Source organism: Harmonia axyridis, chromosome 7, assembly GCF_914767665.1.
Source record: "Harmonia axyridis chromosome 7, icHarAxyr1.1, whole genome shotgun sequence".
NCBI classification, from domain to species: domain Eukaryota; kingdom Metazoa; phylum Arthropoda; class Insecta; order Coleoptera; family Coccinellidae; genus Harmonia; species Harmonia axyridis.
In genome coordinates, this window is record NC_059507.1 from 15,428,102 (window position 1) to 15,449,163 (window position 21,062).

The 21,062-nt window shown below is 34.6% G+C and overlaps 3 protein-coding genes across 4 annotated transcripts in view; 1 reads left to right on the plus strand and 2 right to left on the minus strand.

Moving 5' to 3' along the window:
• LOC123685028 (complement factor H-like) overlaps nt 1–16,990 on the minus strand; it is a 35,117-nt gene extending 18,127 nt beyond the window's left edge. The window contains exons 1-2 of one of the 2 annotated variants that reach the window (XM_045624582.1): nt 16,143–16,990; nt 375–593 (exon numbers count right to left, since the gene is read on the minus strand). In XM_045624582.1, coding sequence (XP_045480538.1) covers nt 375–593; nt 16,143–16,812 — 889 coding nt within the window. In that variant the 5' untranslated portion in view covers nt 16,813–16,990. The remainder of the gene's footprint in view (nt 1–374; nt 594–16,142) is intronic. The other variant, XM_045624584.1, reaches the window with a different exon arrangement.
• LOC123685027 (phosphatidylinositol-binding clathrin assembly protein LAP-like) lies at nt 13,096–15,944 on the minus strand. Its single transcript, XM_045624581.1, has one exon. It carries the CDS (start codon nt 15,684–15,686, stop codon nt 13,800–13,802), a length of 1,887 nt encoding a protein of 628 aa, XP_045480537.1. The 5' UTR covers nt 15,687–15,944; the 3' UTR covers nt 13,096–13,799.
• A 166-nt stretch (nt 16,991–17,156) lies between the features above and the next one.
• On the plus strand, nt 17,157–18,485 carry LOC123685029 (V-type proton ATPase subunit D). Its single transcript, XM_045624585.1, has 5 exons — nt 17,157–17,316; nt 17,446–17,563; nt 17,627–17,774; nt 17,830–18,045; nt 18,242–18,485. Exons 1-5 carry the CDS (start codon nt 17,276–17,278, stop codon nt 18,454–18,456), a joined length of 738 nt encoding a protein of 245 aa, XP_045480541.1. The 5' UTR covers nt 17,157–17,275; the 3' UTR covers nt 18,457–18,485.
• Nucleotides 18,486–21,062: the final 2,577 nt, after the last annotated feature.

A 21,062-nucleotide genomic window follows, 5' to 3' on the forward strand; every position in this document is an offset into this window, starting at 1 on the left:
TTTGGACATTAAAATGTTTGGGTCTTCATCACTAAACAGAAATGTTGAATCATCTGCATAAAGAGTGGTAAATGAGTCTGGTATAACAGAAGGTAACTCATTGATATACAGGATAAACAACAGAGGTCCAAGTATGGACCCCTGTGGAACTCCCTGTGCATTCACCATAAGATCAGACATGTATGTGTCTCCTTTATCAACCACTTTAACGGATTGTAACCTATTATCTAGGTTCATGGATATCTATTCGTACGCTTTTCCCCTAATACCATATTTATAAAGCTTGTCTTTCAAAATATTATGCTGCAACAAGCAAAATCCCCTCATCAATTTAAGGTTTAGAAAGGTAATAAAAATGATTTATTCCTGCTTACCACAAACTGGGAGTTCTCCGATCCACCTTCCGCCAACACAAGTCAATCTGGAAGGCCTGCATGTACCAACCACTCTCCTGTCGAATTCGTGAAAAGTTGACTGACAACTTATTTCAACAACCGTTCCTGGTCCAGCAGAATACTCGTTTTTCGTACCCTTTATAACAGTTGCGGAGCTGTGGGGTACAAATGGGGTTTCCCCGCAAGACAAGTCCAGATCTTAAAAAAAAAAGGAGGCTTTATGGTATCTCCAAGTTTTTAGAGCATCTTGGGATTTATGGGAAGTGAGATATTAGGGGAAAGGGGATCTCAACTTCAGGACTAGTGATGGGGTAAATAATACACCTCCCTCAAATTCTTCAGGACAATTTAGTCATGTGTATTACGATGTAACTTGAGTTGTTTAATTTTATAATTCTTGTTGTGAAACGTATGCGGGAATCAAAATTCGGAAACTTGGAAATGGAACATGCCCACAATAAAGGGTGTTTTTTTTAGAGCTATAGAACTTTAAATTACAATAAAACAACGATGGATTATTAGATTGACATGAATTTTATTTATCCGCAAGATAATCTTGTGGCATTACATTTTAAATATGATTTCTGGCATATGACCGCCACGGCTGGCTCGGATGTAGTCCAATTTGGACGTCCAATTTTCGATGACTTTTTCCAACATTTGTGGCCGTATATCCGCAATAACACGGCGAATGTTGTCTTCCAAATGATCAAGGGTTTGTGGCTTATCCACATAGACCAATGACTTTACATAGCCCCTCAGAAAGTAGTATAGCGGTGTTGAATCACAAGATCTTGGAGGCCAATTCACAGGTCCAAAACGTGAAATTAGGCGGTTACCAAACGTGTCTTTCAATAAATCGATTGTGGCACGAGCTGTGTGACATGTTGCGCCGTCTTGTTGGAACCACAGCTCCTGGACATCATGGTTTCTTCAATTCATGAATGAAAAAGTTAGTAATCATGGCTCTGTACCGATCACCATTGACTGTAACGTTCTGGCCATCATCGTTTTTGAAGAAGTACGGACCAATGATTCCACCAGCCCATAAAGCGCACCAAACAGTCAGTTTTTCTGGATGTAACGGTGTTTCGACATACACTTGCTTCACTCCAAATGCGGCAGTTTTGTTTCTTGACGTAGTTTGTTGGACGATTTTGTCGACGATAAAATGGACGTAGTGCGCGATACGTATTCCGCAGAGAACCATTATTTTCGAAATAAAATTGCACTATTTGCTAGCATTGTTCGGGCGTGAGTCTATTCATGATGAATTGCCAAACCAAACTGAGAATAAATCACTTGACAGCTGTTAAATCGGTCGCTATCTTGAACAGTAATGCCAACTTAAAGTTATATACCTCGAAACAAAACACCCATTACAAGGAGCAAATTCTATTTTAGTAAAGAAAAACCTAATTTTACCTCTGTACAAAAAATATTACGCTATTATATCAATATGGAATAGGTTACCAACTGTTTTCAAAACTAGATCAAAACTAGGTTCGAAAGAAATCACTAAATTGTTGTTTTATATGCTATTTTGCTATATTGCTATTGTTTTGACATGATCTACACCTGAGTGGTATCTATATGAAGGATTTTTATTATTGATGTACCAAAAACATCTTTCTAGCGCAAGCACCGACTCCACTGGCCGAGTGCATTAACAGAATTTATGAAAACACGCGATACATACTTCAGAACATACAAGGCAGGCAACAAGATCACTCTGAACAAGGGGATATTAATGACGAATATTCGGGGACCTCCCACGTCGTATGTGTATCAAAGAAGACGGCGGCGGTAAGATCAAAGAGATCTTCGGCGCTTTCTTCACCGGCCGGTTCGGGATGGAACACTCTAGGACACGAGGATGTGAATTATGAAATAAGGGAGTCGCCAGCCTTTCTTCCGTTTCCTCGGCGTTCGATGTACGTGGGCAAATCTCATTCTCTCGACTCCTTTCGGGAAGAATAGACATTTCCATTAGAGAGTGTACCATATCAAATTTACCACCTGAATATTTCAATTGAATTAAAACTCTGTATAAATTCAATTTTTTTCGTCCACATGAATAAAAATCTAACGGATTGAGATCCGATGAACGAGATGGCCATTCCATTATTCCCCTTGACTAATCCATTGATTCCGAAAATTTTCATTTAACCAAGCATCTATTTGACTTTTTCTGTGTGGTGGTGCTTTATCGTGCTAATATCACATATTACCAACCATGTTGAGTTTTAAAATCATCAATGAAGTCATAAAAGTTGTACTCCAAAAAATGTTTATGCAAATCTGCATTCAAACGATCATTTATAAGATATACTGGCATAAAATCATTGTTAAAAACCGAACCCCAAACGTTGGACCTAAAACATTGCTGAAATGGTCTTGCTCTTGCCTAAGATGTCTAAAATACTGGTATATTCACTGATTATATTTAGTTTAAGATGACTCTGGCGACTCAGCTGGGCATGGGTCACTTTTCTCCCTCAAGGTGGCGCTATACAAATCAACCAATTAACGGCATTTTCTTCTTCTCTAACCACTTATCAGTGATTTAATGGGTTCGCACTAACGGCATCTTTTCAAAATTTTCATTTGTTCCATCAACAGAAGTTCATTGTCGATTTAACCTCAAAACGACATTGACAGGAAGACGACTTGAGCGCCACTATAAGAAACAATGCGGAAATCAAATGAAAAGGGACAAATACCATTAAAATTCAAGAAGGCTGGTCCCTTCAAAAGTCGCTCCTTTAATCTTAAGGTTTTTCAAGAGTAAGTGAGCGCACCAGTGTGACATCTTAGTCTTGCTTATGAATTTTGCAGTGCCGATATCTACATCTAAGCCCATATCTACATATCCCTACATCTTATTTATGATTGTTGTTGATACCGTCCTTAGTGAAACAAGCCTTGTCAGATGACATGACAGGCGAAATAAATCTATCATTTTATGTATCTTCTTGAAGTAACCATCGACAACATTTTAGTTGTAGTATCAACTGATATTCTAGTTAATTGTCCTAGTTTTAATTCATACATGAAAATAAATTGTTTCAAATTCTTGTAACTTCTGAAGTCAATAAAAATCCGAAAAATTGCTAAACTGCATGTTTCGACACTGCCAAAGGAGCCTGTAGATCTTCTGCGCCCAGGGCCCAGGAATAAATTCAAACCTGCAGAAGGTGAGGATATATCTTCTCACGTTCAAAGAATAGAAATCAAATTTCTTCTCCTCCATTATGTTGCAAAACTATAAATATCCCTAATAATTCGAAATACTCATCCTGCCAGATTATATTTTATGGATATCACTCAAACTCATTTTCGTATTCATTCTAATTTACATAATTTACATTTCCACATATAAAAGACCATTATCCGATAAGAAATATAACATAAAAAAACAGCTGATTCCTTACCTTCACTTCTAATATGGCGCGATATTTAACTGAGATAGTTTTGGTCGCTTGTCTGATTGGTTATGGTGAGATATATATTTGTTATTAATAAGAAATACTGAGGTAATATTAGGTAAAATTATTGAACATTGTGGAAGCATCTTCCAAACAATAAATATGCATTTTCGAGAATAAAAATCAAGACATCAGTTTTAAAATAGTTCATCTTCTTTTTCAGTGACTTCGTTACAATGTCTGTCATGCACCAGCAAAGAAGGCTGTGAAGATGCTCCAAAGACGGCATGTACCCCAGATAAAACATATTGCTTGGCGATATCTGGTCAAGATACATACTTCAGAGGTTGTTACGATAATACAATGGACTGTGGTGTTAAAGACAAGGATGGTAACATAGCTTTCCCCGTTTGTCACCTATGTCAAACCGACAACTGCAACAACCAGCCTTTAGAATAAGAAAAATGTCTTATGGATGGGTACAATAAATATGCTGTCATAAAAATTAAAAAAAAAATTGTTTTCGATTTATTTCAGTTATGATTCAAACCTTGGAAACTAAACCAACGCATATATTCATTATTATTGAAAATGATAAAACAAAATGCTAAGCTATCAGTGGTATGTCACTAATTAAAAAAATTTTGAACAAAAACATATATTTAATATATGCAAAACCCATCGGAAGCCACTGGCAAAAATGAAGACATTGATGCATTTTCTGATGTATGTATAAACATACATCAGAAAATGCATCTTGATACAATGAGAACGTGTAGTAAATTTCATAAAGATATTTATTTATTTATTTATTTATACGGACAAGCCATTTTACATAATATTAAGAAACCAATAAAAAAAACCAATAAAAAGAAACAATGTTCAAAATATAATACCAAAAATAAACATGACTTTTTACAAGCTTCGAATTTTCATCTACCGATCAAGCACATTAGTAGCACAGAGGCTAAGAAAAAAATATTTTTCTCGAAATTTTATCGCCCTGTTCCTCAAACGCTAGGACATTAATGACATTCGTACATTTGAAGTTTTTTCTCAAAATGGTTTCAATTATTGTTCCCTTGAATATTAGAATGTTTTTAAGGAGCACCTGTTTAGATTATTTTCATTCTACACAATTGAATCTTATCAACAAAAATATAGTGAAATGATCACGAACAAAACAACTATTCACTTCTTGCAATTAATTCATCCTGAAAATCTTGAAGAAACTTACGTTTGATGGACATCATAATATATGGTTGGTACCAAATACCAATGAAGAACAACTAAAAATTACTAAATTGATAAAATCTTTTGTGCAATTTCAAATTCATTATACAATGATGAAATAGTATTACAATATACGGATGCTTTTATCGTTTACTTCTGTGGTTTTTGGTAAGATAGCCTTCCTACAGATTAACATACTTTTCTTTCAGTCACAATATTAAGATTTGAACTCTTCAACGAATTTATGTATAGAATCTTAAGAGTCCATTCAGTCACTCGAATTGAGAATAATAATATGAAGTAATAATACCAATCGAAATTAGAAATAGATATAAGCAAAATAAAAAGTAAACCATTTTAATTCCTTCACATGTTATTCAAAAAAAAATCGAAATCTGTTTTTGATGTAAATGAACTGATATTACGAATATTCTGAAATTTGAGAAATTAACATTTTTAAAATATTAAACAGATAAAATGAGGTATAAATGAGCTGCTCAATTACCAAATTTCATTCTAGATAACCCATGATGGCGAAATATTTAACGCAAATCCTTTTAATTGCTTGCGCTGCAGGCTATGGTAAGACATTCATTACCTTTTAAAATGAAGAAGTATTATTAGTATTCCCCTTACATAAAAAATTACCAATTTCAAAGGGTAGTTTGAATTTGTTCAAAATTACTCCATATTCGAAAGATTATTATTAACATTCTTAAAATAGTCTATCATGATCATAAATTTTAATCTCTATCAATAATATGGCCATATTTTCGGATAATCGTCCATGAGATAATAGCTAGGTACCGTAGATAATTACATGCAATAAAATACCAAAAGTAAACATATAAATTGACCCGTAAAAAAATTATCAGGAGAGGTGAAAAAATTTAAGAATGTTGAAATATCTAGCGGAAATTTGTTTGATAGTCTGCTTCAGTAGTGACGGTAGGATGAAACTTTCTCAAGCAAAATATTTTTCAATTTCGAATAAATTTTCAATCCTGAAAAATTTTTTTACTTAAAATTCTACATACCTCGGAAAAAATATTTCAATCAGTTGTTTGAATTTTTATAATTCTATATGTATTTTTTCGATAATTATGTTTGAGAATATAATGTAATATACCATTACATAACTATTTACATATATTCCTGCAAAATTTATTTTTTTCAGTGTTTTCTTTGAATTGTCTATCATGTACAAGTAAAGTATCATGCGAAAACGAGCCACCATCCACTAACTGTACCTCAGACAAGAAATACTGCCTGGCAGTATCAGGTGAAGGCACCTATTTCAGAGGATGCTACGACAACACAATGGACTGTAATAAACTGAGAGAGAATCCCAAAGTTTCTTTTCCAGTTTGCATTATCTGCACTGAAGATGACTGCAACAATCAAAAATTGGAATGAGTCAGAGAAGAATAAGTAACCTAATGATAAACTTCTGTGAATAAAAGTTTTATTCAAGTTGAATTGACCAGTTTTTCTGATCCCTAGTAAGTTAAAAAAAATGAGGAAAGCAATGACGTTAAGTTTTTTTTTTTAAGCTTTTGAGGGCTCGTCATCCATTCGTCAATTGCACCTTTGGAGGCCACATAACTCTACAGGGTGATCATTGGGAAATGGGCGGAAGCTAAAGGTAGATAGAGAACACAGAGGCGAGTCAGAATAACCTATATTTGCAGGAGTCTATATCTCTTTATAATCAAGATACAGAGCGTTTGATAGTTTTTGTCAATTTCTTCAATTTCATAACTTTCATATATACACTTTAATGCAAAAAAAACGCAACAAGTTGGTATTTAGTAAAATGGGTTCATTACGATAATCCCATTAAGAGCAGAAAATCATGGATATTTCCCGGTCATGCTTCCACGACGACGGCTATACCGAATATTCACGGATCCAAGGTCATGCTCAGTAATTGGTGGGATCAGCTGGGCGTAGTGTATTATGAGTTGTTAAAACCGACTGAAACAATCACAGGCGATCGTTATCGAACGCAATTAATGCGTTCGAGCCGAGCATTGAAAGACAAACGAGAGACATGATGAAGTGATTTACAGCATGACAATTCTCGACCCTATGTTGCGAAAGTGGTCACACTTTGAAATGGGGAGTCATACCCTACCCGGCGTATTCTCCAGACGTTGCTCCCTCGGACTATCACTTGTTTCGATCAATGGCACACAGCCTGACTGACCAGCACTTCCGGTCTTATGAAGAAATAAAAAATTGGATCGACGCGTGGATCGCTTCAAAAGATGACCAGTTTTTTCAACGCGGAATTCGTACGTCGCCCGAAAGATAGGAGAAAGTAGTGGTCAGCGATGTACAATACTTTGGATCATAAGTGTATAATCAGTTTTTTTACAATAAAGCTTCGAATTTCGGAGAAAAACGGCGGAAGCAAAGTTATACGCCTATATATACAGTACAACTTCGATAGTTCGGACAGTCGCTAGCCCGGACACTCCAGTATTCCGGACACTCCAGTATTCCGGACACTCCAGTATTCCGGACACTGCTGGGATTCGGGCATTTTGAAATTTTTGCCTCTGAAATCCGGGCGCGAAAATATTCATTATGCAAAACAATAGCATTTTCCTGCCTATACATGTGAAAAACAGTTACATGTCGGTTGGAAACAGCGTGGCGGCAGCATCTTTCATTCTGCAATTTGTTTTTGAGCGTGCCGGACGCAATGGATGCAGTCAAACGATCACATAAAACACTTACACTCACAGAAAAGTCTAGCTATCAGGTGGACTGAGGAGAATAATATTCCCCTTGAAGATTTATAACTTTCGAAAAGGCTTAAAGACAAGGCGATTGATATAGATGCATCCAAAAAGGGCCAAACTAAAATTGATATGTATTTTTCAAAAAAGTAGAAGATACTTCATTTTGCATACATACATAATATGTAGGTATGTATACAATATTATAAATACCTACATGTACAGGGTGGGCAAATAAGCGACGTAAGCGGCTATATCTCAGGATCCACTCAGCGTAGAGATTTGCGGTAAAAAATTTTACCACTAAAGTGTACAAGAGAACACACTGGAAATTGTTTTGAAGTTCATTCCTCTACCGCTAGGGGGCTCAATAGCTACCGTCGAGTAGAAAAATTAATTTTACTCGAAAATGTTTCATATGAAGTTGAAGAAAAAATATCATCACAGTAATCCTTGGAAAATTCTCTATCTTTTCGAATTGTCACTTTCGATTTTACGACATCAAATAAGGGTAGGGGGAAGGGAGAAATCTGATTGATTGAAATGCCTGTAACTTCAGTTTGGCTCAACATTTCTGAGCAAATTAGATATCGTCTGAAAGATAATATCTTGTTGATTGAGGACAAAATATAGTCATGATAAATTTGTTTTTACTGCTTTCGATAGGGGGCGCTAAGTCAGAAGTTCATTGTTTTGTTCATTTTACTGCGAAATTTCAAATTTGCATGAAAACACCTGAAGGTCGCAAAGCGATCATTTCATGCGTTCTGAAGTTATGGCCGAAAGAAGATATTCTTCAACTGATGCACTGCGAAAAACCAAATTTTGTCTTTAGGTGCTGACAGAAACAGAAATCCCATCAAATTTGTTTGAAATTGAAATTGAAAAGGTCGCAAAGCGATAGCTTCAGGCGTTCTGGAGTTATGGACGAAAAAAGATATTCTTCAACTGATGCACTGGAAAACTAAATTGTGTCTTCTTTCGGCCATAACTCCAGAACGCCTGAAGCTATCGCTTTGCGTTCTTTTGGTTTTTTCATACAAATTTGATGAATTTCTGTTTCTGTTAAAAAAATCATATCATTACATTTGAAATTTCGAAGTAAAATGAACAAAACAATGAACTTCTGACTTAGCGCCCCCTATCGAAATCATCAAAAACAAATTTATCATGACTATATTTTGTCCTCAATCAACAAGATATTATCTCTCAGAGGAGATCTAATTTGCTCAAAAATGTTGAGCCAAACTGAAGTTACAGGCGTTTCAATCAGTCAGATTCCTCCCTTTCACCTACCCTTATTTGATGTCGTAAAATCGAAAGTGACAATTCAAAAAGATAGAGAATTGTCCAAGGATTACAGTGATGATATTTTTTCTTCAACTTCATATGAAACATTTTCGAGTAAAATTCATTTTTCTACTTGACGGTAGCTATTACGCCCCCTAGCGGTAGAGGTATGAACTTGAAAATAATTTCCAGTGTGTTCTCTTGTACACTTTAGTCCTAAAATTTTTGACCGCAAGTCTCTACGATGAGCGGATCCTGAGATATAGCCGCTTACCTCGCTTATTTGCCCACCCTGTACATATTTACATAACGTGTTACATGTACTTATGAGTTTTGTTCAAATTTGTTTTATTTTATGAGAAAATAATTTTTTTTTGTGACTTGATTAATAAACCTCATTTTGGTAATTTATGAGTTGCTTTATTTCATAAATTAAAATCACTCCAGTAATCCGGACGCCTCAATAATCCGGACAGGTACCGGAACGATATCTGCCCGGACTACTGAAGTTATACTGTAATTGTTTCTAAAAAAAAAAATACTTCGAGATTTGAATACGAAATCTTTCTCAATTATCATTTCTACTCGAATAAACTGAGATGTCAGTATAAACAGCCTGTACATAAGCATCGTACGCTTGACGCAAAGCTGTCGCGTTGGCCAAAACGGAACCCAATTTCAGAACCAGTCATTAGTGCCAATCTCAACAGTCGATGACCACCCCAAATGACCTGAATGCATCCCAGACGCGGTAGAATTAAACGTCATAAATAAAGTCAAATTATCGAATTGAATGTATGGACTTTATAATGCATCGCGCTTTTTTTTATACCGGCAACGATCCGAAGGTGTACGCGTATTCGTCTCCAATCGGAATTGGCAATTTGCAGCCTCCCGAACTGTCCCTCGGAGTAATATCCACCGTGTATAACGCAATAAATAATGCCCTGATAACAGTATCCCCATTATTCAAATGAATTATTGGTCTTTAATTACAGTACTTAGCAAACGATTTTCTTAATGGAAGCTGATCTGACAACATAGGAATGAAAGATCTTGCAACGAAATTCGCAAACTTTTACCGGTTAATGCTTCATAAGCAAACTTAACCAGATATGTCCGATCTACTAAACAACTTCCGAAGGGAAAAATTTTATGTTCTAGAGCAGCCATACTCAACCTTTTTTCACCTCGGGCCGCATAATTGCTACTGTTCATTCTTGCGGACCGAAGTAATTTACCTAGTGGTAAAACTAGCTTTAGCCCGCGCGGTTTTCGTTTATCGCGCATAATCAAAACTTTTTTTTTTAAATCGGTTTCAAAGTAGCCTTAGTCCTTTCCTAAGCACTAGTAGTTCCTGTCTGTGAACCACATTTTATCAAAATCGATTCAGTGGTTTATGCGTCAAAGCGTAACAGACAGGCAGGTTACGTTTTTTGCATTTGTAATATTAGTAGTAGTAGTATTAGTAGTAAACGCTGCCAACAACGAAAATAGGGGTACTATTGACGATTTTAAGAAAATTGGAATAATTTTTGTTATCGCAATTTTTTATTTTGGTAGGTACCATGATTTCTAAACCCTTTTATTAGCATAATTCACGAAATAATGCTAATAAGAGGTTTTAAAAATCATGGTACTGATCAGAAAAAAAATTACACAATAATATGACAATTTAACCGTATAATCAGCTAAAAAACGCACCCAAGAATCCATAGAAATGAAAACTACAAGAGCAAAAAACGCGAGATACGGTATTCTCGCTAAGAAGATTAGGTATATTATGACATAAAGAATCCATTGTTTATAACGGGTGTTTTTTTTCGAGGTATATAACTTTAAGTGATTTATTCTCAGTTTGGTTTGGCAATTCATCATGAATAGACTCACGCCTGAATAACGCTTGCAAATAGTGCAATTTTATTTCGAAAATAATGGTTCTGTGCGGAATAGGTATCGCGCACTACGTCCATTTTATTTTGTTTAGCGATGAAGCGCACTTCTGGTTGAATGGCTACGTCAACAAACAAAACTGCCGCATTTGGAGTGAAGCTTATCCTCAAGTGTATGTCAAAAAACCCTTACATCCAGAAAAACTGACTGTTTATGGGCTGGTGGAATCATTGGTCCGTACTTCTTCAAAAACGATGATGGCCAAAACGTTACAGTCAATGGTGATCGGTATAGAGCCGTGATTACTAACTTTTTCATTTTGAATTGAACAACCATGATGTCCAGGAGCTGTGGTTCCAACAAGACGGCGCAACATGTCACACAGCTCGTGCCACAATCGATTTATTGAAAGACAAGTTTGGTGACCGCCTAATTTCACGTTTTGGACCTGTGAATTGGCCTCCAAGATCTTGTGATTTAACACCGCTAGACTACTTTCTGTGGGGCTATGTAAAGTCATTGGTCTATGCGGATAAGCCACAAACCCTTGACCATTTGAAAGACAACATTCGCCGTGTTATTGCCGATATACGGCCACAAATGTTGGAAAAAGTCATCGAAAATTGGACGTCCAGATTGGACTACATCCGAGCCAGCCGTGGCGGTCATATGCCAGAAATCATATTTAAAATGTAATACCACAAGATTATCTTGCAGATAAATAAAATTCATGTCAATCGAATAATCCATCGTTGTTTTATTGCTATTTAAAGTTCTATAGCTCTAAAAAAAAACACCCTTTATTATGGATATAGTGTTCTGTGTGTACGCAATAAGGGAGAAAACAAAGGTAAATGAGTGAATATTGATACCGTTATTTTTGCGTAATTTCGAAACTTTATTTGTGATACTATTGTGAAAATTGTAATACTGGACTAGGCCATTGCTCGGGCCGCATAAAAGGGGGCAAAGGGCCGCATGCGGCCCGCGGGCCGCACGTTGAGTATGGCTGTTCTAGAGAATATACGGGGTTTTCCTAAATGTATAGAAAACCTGGTGTGTCTACTTATACCTGTTAAACTTTCAGACAAACGGAAGATTTTTCAGATTTAATATACTTGATTTCGAGGGACCGCGTCTGTTTCAGATGGCGCATACATCGTTTATATTTGACATTTCTCTCGATTCTCGACTCACGTGACCTTTGGGTATAAAACAATAATATTTCATATAATTTGCTTTGGGACAAGTTAATGATGTGAATAATCGAAACCGTGTGCGACGCCTAAGAACAACTGAGAATATTGCTGCCGTTTCCCGTAGTGTTGACGAAAACCAGGTTCATCGTCGATTTCTCCTCGATCAGATATGATTAATGATTTTTTTATGGCCGCAATTGGAAGGTATTGATTTGAATGACGTTTATTCTCAACAAGACGGCGTTACGTGTAAAACAACAGAAGCAACGAAACAATCGCAATTTTTCAAGAATAGTTTCCTAGCTGAGTGATTCATTGAAGAGGTGATCACAATTATCCACCGATATCTTGTGATTTAATACCTTTAGACCTTTTTCTTTCGGCCCAGGTGAAAGATAAGTTCTATGCCAATGCTCTACAATCGATTCAAGGTGTTAAGAAATTCTTTAACACCCCTTATACGAATACGAAAAACTTACTTGCCAACATAAATTATATGGCCAACTATCACTGTTTTTTCATGCAGAATTAGCCCCTGAAGTTTGTCACACTCATTCAATAACATCCCATATATGGCGATATATAGGTTGTTCTTGAATTAATGAAAAAATTGTATACTCCTGTCTAAAGCCGAATTTCTATTTCCTATTGAACCATTATCCACTATGAACACTTTTATTCTTCATGTATAATTTTTCCCCAGCCTTTGCATTGAAGAAAATTGTACATAGGAAATAAAAATAAATTTCAATAATCATAGTAATGCTGTACCAGGGCATCTTCAAAGAAATTACAAAAGGAAACCCTTTAAACAAAGTTCCCAAAACACCAATGTCAATTTCCGATGGAGAATGTTAAGACAATATCGACTGAGGAGTGGAATTAAGAATAATTTAATTGAGGAATCTCAGACATCTAAGCTTTTTATTTATATTCAACAGCTCTTTCCTTCATATATTGTCATATGGTTTTCAATTACATACAATTTTCCTAAAGGAAAAACTAAAGTACCTAGAAAACTAAGTTATGGCATTGGTGATACTCTTTATACACTGGTCACAGTTAAATTAATACAGAGTGATTGATAATATTCTCCCATAAAAACAATAAATATAACAATGCCATTTACTGCTCTTAAATAAATATTTGCGCCCTTTTCATAACAACTTTCAACTTATATAACGATTTTTGAAAAGCTTTACATTCAATATAAAAAAAGTAATAAATAAAGTACAAGGAACAATAAAAATCTCAATAAAAACAAGGACTAGTTTCAAGATTACAAAAAATATTTTCATTAGGAATATACATGATCTAAGTCACAGTTTCATAAGAGTATTAATAAAAGTTAAAGAGTATTTGGTTTTGTTGAACTTTAGCGCTCAAAACATATAGAACGAAACAATATACTTATATAAAAAATTCTTATGATTTTCAACTCTTATGTGATATTGGAGTACTGCATAGTATACATTACATTAAAGCAAAATCAAAAACAAGTCTAGAATAAATCACAGAAAAAAATTTCAACTGGAACATCTTCGAATACAGTTTTCAAATTTATTCAACTGTAACTTTCTTTGGTGAATTTTTGAAGATTTGAATCTCTATATTTTACAAAGACCCAAAAGGATCGAAGCTAGTTGGCTGAGATGGGGGTGCATTGCCCATCATGTTCATGGGTTGTTGAGGTTGTACTGCAGTCATGTTCATGGGCTGACCCATCATCGATTGAGACATTGGTTGAGCCATAGGCCGATAACTTGAAATGGATGTTGGAACCATAGGTTGACCCTGAGGCTGCCAATTAGTAACTGGAGCTTTGGGTTGATTCTTTGGAGAATTCCATTGGGAAGAACGACTACCTGAATCCATCGTAAGATTTTCAACTAGAGAAGTCAAACTGGATTCAAGATCTCCAGTTAGGAGTTTTGTTGGTTGCGGGGGCCTTTGGGGCGGAGCAGCAGCAGCAGTAGGATACATTTTAATTGTAGAAGGTATACTGGTATCGGAACCTCCTAAAGGATCAAATACAGATGGTTCCGCAGGATTAAAGACATTCGAGAAAGCACTACCAGCTGAAAATGGTATTGATTGCGGTTGAGAAGTGAACGTAGGCTGTGTCTGTGATCCGAAAGGAGGTTGAGAATGAGCAATAAAATCACTTCCCCACAAGTTAGTCCCAGTAGCTTGAGTAGTTAAAGGAACCTGTGATGTGGCACTACCAAATATATTTCCATTAGCCATGCTTGTATTCGAAGGAGCTGATGTAAATACATCAGCGAAAGGATTACCTCCTAGTGACAGAAGATCATCTAATGCATTAGACCCACTTTGTGCGGGTGGAGCTGCTGAACTGGATACAGATTCAGGTGCAAAGAGATCTAATATGGGATCAGTTTTCACAACTGCTGGCTCTTCATTCAAAAACGGGTTAGTTTGAGAAGCAGAAGGTGAACCTATCTTTGCTTTATATTGATTCAGCGCAGCCTCTTCCTCCGCAACAGCTGCCTGTTTAAAAGAATCATCAACAGATGCAAAAGCATTAGTAGTATTAGATAATGCAGAAACACCAGATTTTAGACTTTTTTGAGTACTAGCAGTAGTAGGAGTATTTCCTTCTAATGAACTCAAGTGAGATTCCAAAGCATCCAATAAACTATTGGGAGCCCTAGTTAGGTCAGGGATATCTCCTTTATCGATACCGATATTTTCAGCAACCTTCAAAAATTCACCAACCCTATCCATTCTAATAAGAAACTTTTTATACAAGTCTAAAGCCTCTCTACACTGTTTCTTATTCATTTCAAAATATTTCTCTAACAAATTGATTATTCCATCATTATAAGAGGCGAATAATCTAATGAGATCTCTAAATAATAACATAAAGCACATATTTATTACACCATTAGTGAGGTCGTTGGGGGTACAATCGAATTCCAGTAAAGCATCTAATTGGTTCTGAAGAGTGGGTAAGGTTTTGAGAAGATTCTCTGAATTCATCGAACGTAATGTGCCCTCTTCCTTGCCTCGTTTCACTTTACAGAAATCAAATGCAACTGCTCTATACGACAAGGCTTTTTCATTCAGATATTTGGCATAACGTCTTATGAAAGGTGACATGTCATAACCAGTTCGTGCTCCTACTGCACTTTGAACTCCTGTTTTATCGACGAAATTCGATAATTGAAATGATACATTACTTGAGGCAAGATATTGAGTGAATCTTTCATTTCCATAGCACATAAGATGATGAGTAGTTATCAATGCCTTGTATACCACAATCCAACTTGTATTTTGAGATCTTTCCATCAATAAATTGGCCATTTGAGGAATAGAAACATTAGGTTCGTTAGTACAATGAACCAAATAATCTAAATGTTTCTTCTTAGGTCCAAGAAGTTCTTCGGTTGTTGCTTTACACACAGATTTTGCCAAACCCTGACCTGCTAAACTATGCTTGGCAGCAAGAAGACGGTCGTTGATTGTTTGTCCAGCCATTTTTGAAGAAGGATACACAAATTTCAACTAGATTTCGACAAACCCTTTATAACATTTTGCGGAGGAATGTTCTTACCGAGATAAAATTTCAGCGAAAAGACAGGTCGATCGGACGAACGACTTCTGCCGGCGAGTTAATCAATAAGAATGAAATGAAATGTTTTACGAGGCGCCATCTACTAGTCAATATACGAATCAACTTCAAACAGGTTCCTGCACTAGAATGTGACATAAAATTACAGAGAACTTGATTAATTTTTGAAGTTTCAAATATAGATTTAGCAAATTTCAGGAATTTGAATCTTTTTGCAGCACAATTTTTCAACAAAGCTGAATATCGTTCTCGTACTGCTTATTTAAGAATACTCAATTTTTCAATTATTAATATCGAATCATTTCAAGATTTTTACTCAGTTGTAATAAGCAATGGAAATATTCAATAAAACTGCTACTCACCAATTGTTGGTTTCCAGCAAGTGGGTTGAATTTTGGGAGACCAATCCCCATTCTCTAGACATTGCTGTACTGAACTACCATCTAAAATGTATCCCTCTCGGCAGCTATAATGTATTCTCTGTCCAACATCAAATGGATCGAGTTGACCATGTTTTTCAAAGACATAGTAGCCGTTCATAATTTCTTGTGGTCTCATGCAGCCTGTGAATGAGTTATGATATTTAAAACATTTTGCATCAGATCCTGTCCAAATTCCCTCTTCGCATACTCTCAATTTACTACTAGCAGGATATAAATAAAATCCTTCAGAACATACATATGTAGCCAGTGTTCCTTTAGGATGAAGCCCCTGAAAGTCTATAGGTTGACTAATGGTTCGAGTACCATTTCCTAAAGGAGGGGGTTCTAAGCATCTAGGTACGCATCGAGGCTTATGATTCCACTGGCCATCTACACACTCGATATTTGAAGGTCCTTCAAGATCGTATCCTTCTTGGCATTCAACAATGGCTCTCCTCCCAAAAAATTTAAGATTTGCTTTTTCGATAACATCAAAGCATTCCTCAGTTATATTCAGTGCTATTGGTATATTACCACTGGCTGAGTAAATGTAGAAGAATTCAAGAGATAAAATATGAAACCAACCAAATCCATGTTGATAAAATGTCATTTTAAGTAATAAATTTCTGTTAAAAATTAATTACTAATGAGTTGATTATCGAATTCATAAATAGCAGACATCATTAACGAATGACATCCTTGCAATCATAATAATTGAGTCTTTTATAAAAGAGTTACGTTTGTTGACAAAAAATATATCAAAACAATACTAACATTTTGAACAGCTGACAATGACAATTCTATTTTAATTTCAGTAAAATTTCATTCCAATAATTCCGAAATGAATTGTTAATGCTATAATCATTAGAATATACAAAAATAAAAATGTTTTATTCAATTATAAAAACTTAGAAAAACACAAAAAGGAATGGTTTTGTTATAGATTGGTAACATTTCATCGTAATTGGCAACTCTGAATTCTAGTTATCAACTTGACAGCAACCTACTCAAGTCAGCTGACTAGTCTTGTGAGCAAAATTCGATTTTAGAAAGTCTTAAAAAATTTGCAGAAAATGAGTGGAAAAGATAAACTTCCAATATTTCCATCCAGAGGGTATGATTTGTTTATTTAAAATTTATCAAACACTATTGTTTCATTTGAGTATAACAATAAATATAAAATCTATTATGAAATAGGAGTGTCCTTTATTTTAAGGGTGCTTATTATGTTTTCTTTTAACAGAGCCCAAATGCTGATGAAATCTAGGCTGAAAGGTGCCCAAAAAGGTCACAGTTTATTGAAGAAAAAAGCTGATGCTCTCCAAATGCGTTTCAGGATGATTTTGGGAAAAATAATTGAGGTTGGTTCATTAAAGACCTCTCATATTTGGCTTCTTCTAATAAGAAAATGATTTATCTTATAGACCAAAACGCTTATGGGAGAAGTGATGAAAGAAGCAGCTTTCTCTTTAGCTGAGGCAAAATTTGCGACTGGAGAATTCAATCAAGTTGTACTTCAGAATGTCACTAAAGCCCAACTCAAAATACGTACTAAGAAGGATAATGTAGCTGGTAATTTGATATTCCACTTCAGGGGAAGAAACATATTTCACGTAATGATTTTTAGGTGTTACTCTACCTGTTTTTGAATGCTATCAAGATGGTACTGATACTTATGAATTGGCTGGCTTGGCCAGAGGAGGTCAACAACTTGCAAAACTTAAGAAGAACTATCAAAGTGCAATTAAGCTGTTGGTAGAGTTGGCTTCATTACAGACTTCTTTCGTTACTCTTGATGATGTTATCAAAATAACTAATAGGAGGGTAAATGCAATTGAACATGGTGAGTAAGATCTTTATATACAAATTTCTGAAGATTTGATTAATAAGGCCACTTAATTGCAATGAAATTTCTCAAATTTTCATTTTGATAATTTTTCCCAAAGAATATTGTCTTACCATATTGTGAGTTTAAGGCTTGGCCTCAACTCTTCACCTTATTATAATAATAATAAATAATAATAAGTTCAAAATTTCAGTGATTATTCCCAGAATTGAACGCACATTAGCTTATATTATTTCTGAACTTGATGAATTGGAAAGAGAAGAATTTTATCGCCTGAAGAAGATACAAGATAAAAAACGTATTGCTCGTAAGAAACTTGAGGAAGAAAAAGCTGCTTTAGGAATAATAGAAAGGGAGATGGAGGCTGCGAACTTACTAGATGAGGGAGATGAAGATATCTTGTTTTAGTTTGTAAATAAAGATGGACATTTTCTGCAGATTGTTTTTTTATGATATATTCATCTTGTATTTTATTTCTCCAATGTATTTTATGCAAAATGAAAAATCAACAAATCAATGCAATTTTTTTTTTAATTGCTGATGAAATATGTAAATGCAAAATTATTTTGAATGGAATATTTGTTAATGGAGAAAATATAGTCTTGTTTAATATTCAACTGATAATGTTGAAAATTTATTGTATATAGTTTAGCAATTATTCATCTATTTTGTCCCAGAGTTTTTACATTTTCAATTGAAAAAAATTATAAAATACATCAGCATTTAGAAGTATAGATGAAGTATATACAATTTCAAGCAGCAAATTTGGGACATATTGTTAAGAGATTAGAAAATATGTATTATTTTTAGTTGAAATAGTAAATAACATGTATTTCAAATGACTATCATTTCAACATTATTTTAATTCCCTTAGCTTCAATTCACAATAGTATATTATTATTCATAAGGAGAAGTGTAACTTTTTATAGCTCATAGCCATGAGAAGTCAATTCTCCGAATAAAATATCTTATTCTTTTTTTTTTAATCATAAAAATCTGGAGATCCAACTTTAAATAAGATTTATATTAACAATTGTTATAATTGATTGATTAATAGAACAATTTGCCTAGTCACAGTTATCATGTTGAATTCATTTTGACAGGCATGAAATATAATTGTTATCGTTGCTAGGCGACACTTCCCTCAAGCGGACGAAAAAGTAATTCATTGTTCACATAGGAACACTTTTCCTTCCGGCGGTGGAAACTGGAAAGTATAATTCTTCGATGATCTTATCAGTAAAAATATAATAAAAAACATTTATATGACAAATATGAGTGATATGATACTAAAGATGTTTTTTTAGATAGGACAATAAACCCTCAAATTAAGATATAAAACGAAAATTTCTCATACAAACTTATATGTTCACATATTTGAACATAAATTCACATATACACAACATTTTACAAACAATTTTCATGAATGAAGTAGGTACATTTGACTTTTTATGGTTTGGAAATATATGATTGTAGTGACTCTTTACTTTCCCAGGAGATGGCGTCGTGGGCTGCTCATCCTTCAGAAGATAGGAACCAGTTGGGATATAAACTCGAGCGCTCTCTTTCCTAATTATCATTCCTTTTCAGTAAAAGAGGGTGAACAAGTCAAACGACTCTAAGTCGTCGTCAGTCTCTATTTTCCTATTCTATGGAGTATGGTTACAGCCCATAGATCAAGAAAACAGACGACTGACTGCTGCTTAGAGTCGAATCTTACAAAATTAATAAGATAGTAATGGCCTTGATGTATTTGTTGTGATGCTATCTTTCGTCACTTCTTTTCTGACGGAACACTATAGCAGTAGCCTAACATAATTTGATTAATTTTGAAATTATCATCGAACGATGCTCAAAAAAATTGTTTTATAAGTGATTTATTCATAAAAATTCTTTCGTGTTTCAAAAGGTTCAATGTTTTTCTCAGTTTAATAATTTAGCTTTTGTGAAGTTATGAAAGAAGGATTCCTATAAAGCATTGAACAATCAAATCATGATTCTCCACGCTACCGCTATAGTGTAACAGATTCAAGTTCAGATATCAGAAATAAAGTTACATTGAAGGAGAAAAGTTCTTTTAATATCGAAATTGTAATGAAACCGATATTATCTTTAATCAATAGTAAAAAAAACTTCAATTAAACCGAGTAGGTATACTATTATATGTATCGTGATAACACATTATTAGTGAAATATTTTATTAACGAACTTTGATGAAAGGTAGGTAAAATGAATTAAATTATATTGATAGAGGTATAAGAGCCAACACAGACGGTTACAAGTTTGGAAAGAAAGAAAAGTTTAATTACACGTTTTTCATACAAGATATTTTTTACAATAGTTTTTTGTTAATATATATAATTGCTAGTTCCTGCAAATAATTTTTGCTTAACTACAGTTTTCATAACACAAAGGACATAAAGTCTATAAACATTTTTTTTTGTACACGGATGATGTGATACAGTTTAGGATGTGTATGATTTATGCAGGAAAATAAAAATAAAAAACCTGCTCAAATTTACAAGTTTGGAGAGGTGTTCTCAACCAAAGGTATGTCTCAATCAGCCACCTGTATAGCAGAGCGTGATCACTTTGACGGAGCTAGCAGTCAATACATAAGTGAACGAAATGGCGAATGAGCCGGGAATATATTTCTCATAAGACTGCCAAGGTCAAATAAGAAAATATTCACATATTTTCTTGAAAAGTCAATGCACTAAAAAAAGTTATTGATACTTATAATTTGGCTCAAATTTCCTCTTTACTTACGGAAAATCTGGAAATAATTATTTTCTTTACCTATAATGCCTTTGTCTATAATGTCACTTCATATAAAATGTTTTGAAATTTTACAATAAATAAAAACACTGATCTTATCTTGAATTTTGCATTGCAAATAAAATATTTTTGGAATATATCAGATTTATTGTTTTTTTCTGATTCGTTTGGCTTATCTTCATTTTTTTCATCCACTGACCATGCTAACACAGGAGATTGCTGATATTGAAAATAAT